The 6476-nt window shown below is 34.9% G+C and overlaps 1 protein-coding gene across 1 annotated transcript in view; it reads left to right on the top strand.

Moving 5' to 3' along the window:
- LOC104158461 (probable phospholipid-transporting ATPase IIB) overlaps nucleotides 1-6476 on the top strand; it is a gene marked incomplete at both ends in the record, with an annotated part of 78299 nt that overhangs the window by 54479 nt on the left and 17344 nt on the right. Inside the window, 2 exons of the mRNA XM_009696123.1 lie at nucleotides 2150-2262; nucleotides 5832-6080. Coding sequence (XP_009694425.1) covers nucleotides 2150-2262; nucleotides 5832-6080 — 362 coding nt within the window. The remainder of the gene's footprint in view (nucleotides 1-2149; nucleotides 2263-5831; nucleotides 6081-6476) is intronic.

The raw sequence follows: 6476 nt of genomic DNA, 5'->3' as shown, positions 1-6476 counted from the left end.
TCCTGATTTGGAGTTGGAATGATTTAATGGAGTCAGAAGAAATAATCTTTCCATATAATAATCATAGGGCTAATTTTGTTTCCTGCTCAGTTTTCCCAAGCAGCAATTACAGAACTAGTGGGAAGTGGGTTTGACAGGTGCCTGCTGTCTCAAGTTTTGAGTAGCATTTAGTTTTACAGCTCCCAGGGAGTGTTTCTTTTAATTCAAAGGCTTGGCAAAGCTAAGGGCAATGAGAAGATATTAGCATGCCTGGAAAGTAAGGAGAGAGATGCAGATTTATTTTGAAATTTCTTGCAATAAACATTATTGAACAAAGTGGGTGGGGTTTGGGTTTGACTTGGATTTTTCTAGAAATGGAAATTTTAGTCTCTCATGTTTGTTAGTGGAAACTTTTATGTGCAAACTGGAGATTGGATTTTTCTAGTCTATAATTAGAGAATTTAATCAACAAATATAACAAAAGGTCTCAATAAAAGTACAGCTTCTAAAGGCAGAAGAAGTAATTTCTCATAGTTTTATATGGTTACTGTAAAAACAAAATAATCTTTTAATCCCTTGTATAAAAGTAGCGAAAAATTTCTGACTTGCTAATTCTAGAGATCAGGAACTTTGTCTTCCTGGGCTGTTTTCCAGCCTGGAGAATATTCTACTTCTCATGTGAATTTTCGATAATATTAGCATATTTTGTGGATAATTTATGCATTTCATATAAGCCTTAGTTTAAATCTTTTTAAAAATTCAAATAATATGACTATATAAAGAAAAATCATCAACACCACATAAGGAAAAGCAAATGGAAGTGTCATTTTTTTAATGGAATGATCATCTGGTGCTGGTAATACAGGAAGACATGGTTTGATAGTGCAGTATGATGGAATAACAACTGAAATGAAGTGTCACTGTACAGATATTACCAGGGAGTAGGAGCAGTAGACATCTCAAGTACAACTGAGAAAGACAAGAGACTTTTAAAGCCTTACTGAATCTTTAAAGATCACTAATGGTTCTAGCCCTATTAGATGCATAAGCTGGATGCTGACTGACCAGAGTTCTGTTTTCCGGGTAGTAATGATAGCACATGTCATGCTTTTAGTCTTCTCTCTTCCTGTGGCTTACTCTGTATTTTGGCATACTGGGACATAGACATCATATAAAAATAGTCTAGAGAAATAAAATTAATATGAAATATTTTATTCTGCAATTTTTATTTATAGGTAATTATCATATCCTCCATATTTAAATATATTGTAGAAGCTTAAAGAATGTAACTTTTGGTACCATGTTGTGTTTTGGGTTTTTTTTTTAATCATCTGATTTATGTATTTCAATGAACCAAAACTGGTTAAATATAAGAATAGCTTTATATTATATTAGTTTCACTTCAGCTGAGTAACCATAGGAAAAAAGTTTTAGGAAGGGCCATTATCAAAATAATCTTTGGGAAGCTAGATGGTAGTGACCTCTTTTTGCCTGATGTGACCCATCGTGGAAGGCTGAAGCCCCCACCCCTCAATTAAAGCTTCTCTAGACCAGAGGGTGTGACTAGTTGGCAGAGGTGGATGCAAAGTGTCAGTCTGTGACTGACACCCTGTAGTTTCTTACAAATGTGAATTGAGCTCTGTAAACACTGATTTTGTTCATTTTGGCTTATTCCGGTTGGAGGCTAAATCTGTGAAATTTGGAAGTGACGGTAGGTCTTAATGACTTACTCTAGATAACATTGAATGTGCCCGTTTGCCAGAATGTCTGCCTTCATACACGAAGTGTGGAATAATCTGTATGAATTTTGGGGATTTGGGTTTTTTTTTCTCTTTAGACTTTCTGATACGTGGTGCAAACTCTTGCATTGGCTTTTGAGAGCCAGTTCCATCCAAATACTGCATTTTCAATCTTTCGATATGAAGAGATGTTTTTTCAAGCTTGTATATTTAGTTGTGTTGGTAGAATCAGCTTGAAGGTGGAACCAGTGATTTCTTCCACTGTGACTAACCCTGATCTTTCTCCACAAACATTCCTTTAATTAACTAAACTGATGCTAACTCATGATTCGTTCCTTCTTTCCAAAAGATTAGGTTTTGGGGGGGGGGGGGGTTGTGTCCTTCTCACAGTATCTTTTGCTGCTTTGTGATATATTTCTTCTTTATTACAGGAACACTTACACAGAATGAGATGATATTTAAGCGCCTCCATCTAGGTACTGTGTCCTATGGAACAGACACAATGGATGAAATACAGAGTCATATTATAAACTCTTATTCACAGGTATCGCGTTTCATAAATTGTTTACCTTTAATATTGAGATTTTTTCTTAACATCATTGAAGCATTGTTGTTACTGATTATGTCTAGAAATTTGAGATGCTATGAAAGTTCTTTCATTTGTAGGTCTCTCCCAACAGATATGATGAAAGGGAAAAATGTGTGACAGTACATAGTTCTCTCATGATTCTAAAGTTCCTCATAGTACGCTCTTAAAGTAGTTTACTTTTCTATTGCCCACTAGCAGAAATCTGTGTTAACCTGTCTGTGCAGTGCAGTCTTTCTCCTCCCAGATCATCTAAGCATAAGCTATTCATTACTGAGTCTACAAATTACAAAGTGTCCAGAACAAGGCGAACAGTAATTACATCTTTAAAGATATTAATCAAAAATAGACATCGAAAAGGCATATTAATTGGTATAACCAAAAAGTAAAATAATGGTTGTAAAAATAAAATTTATTAAGGCATATCTAAAAAGTATTTTTTAAAAAAAATTAAGATGATTGCAAACAGCATAAAACTGGGGGGGGGAGAAAGCTGAAAACTCCATATTGCTTGAGAGTGAAGTGTTCCTGTGATATATGAGTGCTTGATCTGGAACGTGTAAAAGTGGCTCTCTGTGGGTCAGTTGTGGAATGAAGGAGGAAGATGGAATTCTGCAAGGATCACTTGCATCTCCCATGTATGTAAACTATTTGGGTGCTTTCTGCAAACCTTTCTAAGCATCTGATTCAACTCTGAGGTTAGGAAGGATTTTTTACTTTATTTTTTATTTCTGTTCTTAAAAAAAAGACGACAATTAACAGAAGAGGAAATAAATTATAGGTTAGCTAATATTTCCATATGTTGCATACAGTATGATAATAAAACTTTTATATAAAGTTCTTTTCCATAGTTAACTTGGATACACAAACATGACTGGCTGACCCAGTTAAGTTTGTAGACTGACCTCCTTGTCTATGTCCTCTTTTTCTCTTGTAAAAAGATTGTAGGATCAACAATTGATTTGAGTCTTTAGTTGTGCTGTGTTTTGAACTGTAGCTCCCTTCTCATTTGCTCAAAATAGTAAAAGTAGCTGTTTGACACCACGCTAGACTCAGTTAATATGTAGCTTTTGGGAAGACAGGTGGGAGGGAAAGCAGTGAATGAGCAATGTACATTATAAGTTTTTAGTCTGCAACTTCAATTCCTGTATTATTTCCCATCTAAACAGATCAACAAATCCACTTCTTGAATCCCTTTCCTTGGATAAATCTGTTTCAGCTTCATTCTTAGTAGGTTTAGTCATGAATAGTAATTGAGATGCAATAATACGCCTTGGAAATGAGATAGGGAGCTCTTTTACCTGAAGATCAGCAGTCTAAATTCAGTTCAGAATGGGTTACTGAAAGTGTTTATAAAAATTACCCAAACATAGTTTTGTTATAATGGGATGTTTGGATATTCACAGTAACAACTGTAGCAATAAATAATATTAACTGGCAGTCTTGAGCTGGCACACCTAGATCTGACTAAGTTTGATGACTAAGCACCAGCCTTCTAGAGGAGGCGGATTCATTAACAATATTTTCATATTTTGTGGTTAAATATGCTATCTGAAAAGAGTTGCGTGATTCATGGAATTCCTACTTGCTTAAAGCTTTTACTAATTTGCTGTAAAATTTAATGAGTGGTCCCCATGGTTAATTGAGTTTTTAATAACTGTAACATATTTGGCACTGAAATTCTTAGAAAGAAATGTGAGGGAAGCTTTTTTTTTTCCTCAGTTGTGGGAAAAGATTTCCCAAATCTGGGTTTGCTGTTAGTAGACAATGAGAAGAACTTTCTCAGAAGTTCTTTTTTCAGCTTTTTGTAACACTACTTGATGTTTAAATAATGCTTTAATTATGCGTGTGTTGGTAGCAACTCTTTAAAACAGAAAAATGAAGGAGTCTCAGTAACAAAACAAGAAAGTATTAAACAATTGTTTCAATCTGAAAAAGTATGGTGAGGTTTTTAATTTAATCTATGATAATAGAAGCTGCCAGTTAGCTAGGCAGTGGTTCTTGTGTGACATTGATTTTATCCCTTGTTTGTGTTCTGTTTTATTATTACAGTGGACCTACTAGACTATTGTCATCTTAATGTAACACACAAATCTATTATAACCTGATTATATTTCCCCACTGGAAGCATTTTGTGATAGAGGGCATAATCTTTAATGGAATTTGTGTGAAATTAAATTATACAAGCATCAATAAACATAACATAATTCAGAAGGAGTAAATCAGCTTAATTTATTTGCGGCTGTAATGGCATCAGTGTTAGCAGAATGCAAATGCAGAGGTTTAAAGCAGTAGCTGAAAAGCAGTGCCAGATGAGCAGAAAGTTAAACCCTTTATTAGACAACACTGTAATTTGATGGGCAGAATGTTCACGGTTTTTGCAGTCAGGAGGAAAAAAGCGTCATTTCTGAAGAGGTTTTCTGAGTTACCCTGGAGTGAACAGAAGAGCCTTTGGTAGTACTGCTGATATATTTAATGTGCCAACTTAAAAAATGAAAACCAAAAAACAATAAAACCCAAAACAAAAAAAACAAACCCACTTATTTTCAACTAATTATAAACATATAGTACTTTTTCTTAAAAGATTAATTCAATCATGTGCTTGAGCGTTTCTGAAGGGTAACTTAAAGTAGTGCTAGTTTAGTAGTTACACAGCAGTAATGTGATCTTCAAGTATGTGTCAAACTATTATTTTGGATCATTATTTTATTATTGCATTCTTGTAAGGACAAACAAATTTCAGCCTGCAGCAAAAGCACACAAACTGCATTAGTTCACAAATAATATAGAAATTGTGTAGGTTATAAATTAAATCAGCGACATTTGTATTTTAATGACTGCTAATATTTATAGTTAAGAATTATACTTGCTTTTGTTCTTTTGTTCCATACCGATGTGGTGGTCTTTAAAATACAGAGATCTAGGTGAAGATTTAAAAGAAAAGGTTTTTTTTCAATTTAATGACATTGGAGTTTCCAACCTTTGAATGTACCCAGGTGACAAAGAGACTAAAGAACAAGAACAACAAAACACCACCTTTGCAATTTTGTTTTGGTGTTTCTGAACTTGTCTAATTGGTTGCTGGCTTAAATACTTTCCAAAAAACAATTCATAGAATGTAAAAGACATTAAAGTACTATTGAGATGGATCACTGAAAAAGGTAAATTCTGAAGTGAGGAAGCAGGGTTTTCTGCAGAATACAGTCAGCCTGTTCACCCCTTTTACTACATACTTGTTTTCATTTCACGTTTTTCAATTCTCTGCAGGCTCTGTTACTGAAATCTGACTCCAAATGCAAGGTGATGAACCCACAGTTATGTATCAGTTCTACAGAAAAGTAGATAAGGGTTTTTATGAATCACAAATTGAATGAGTTAACAGTAGGTTATAGAAAATAAATAAATGGTTACTATCCTTATCGTTTATCAACCTTTGTAAAGGCAACAATTGGATATATGTATTAGTATTCATGTTTTGTTTCCATTATTGAACTTTGCTTTACTGGTCATTGTGTTGGGTCTTAAAGGTGCACTCTCAGAATAGTGGAAACAGTACGAGTTCAACACCATCTAGGAAACCTCAGTCGTCTGCACCCAAAGTCCGCAAGAGTGTCAGCAGTCGGATACACGAAGCAGTGAAGGCCATCGCGCTGTGCCACAATGTGACCCCAGTATATGAATCCCGGGCTGGTGTGTCTGGAGAAACAGAATATGCAGAGGTGGATCAGGACTTCAGCGATGAAAATCGAACTTACCAGGCTTCCAGCCCTGATGAGGTTAGTATGCAAGGGTGAAAAAATTAATATCTCATACAGAACAGGATAAGCTAAGTTAAAAGAGCAGAACTGTGAAAGAAGAGTGTTTTGGGATGGGGTTTCTTTAAAATTAGCAGTAATCTGGTTGTTTTTCCTCTGCAGCTGTAGGAGAGATCTGATGTTTCTTTGTTACATAAAAATGTTTTCAATTATTTGACTAAAAGGTCTGTGAAGTCAGTGCTTTGGGATCAATGCTGTGTTGAGTATTGCAATTAAAGTTATTAGGTATATTCTCACAATGTTAATCCGTGTATGAATCATAGCATAATCATACAAAAGAGAATATGAAACTGCTTTAAGTGATGGACAACGAGGTACATTAGCCAGACACTACCAGTTGGTGGAATGTATGGATTC

The sequence above is a fragment of the Cariama cristata genome, unplaced genomic scaffold (assembly GCF_000690535.1).
Source record: "Cariama cristata isolate BGI_N322 unplaced genomic scaffold, ASM69053v1 scaffold17562, whole genome shotgun sequence".
NCBI lineage: Eukaryota > Metazoa > Chordata > Aves > Cariamiformes > Cariamidae > Cariama > Cariama cristata.
Note: the sequence above shows the minus strand (reverse complement) of the source record. Positions and strands in the feature narration are given on the sequence as shown.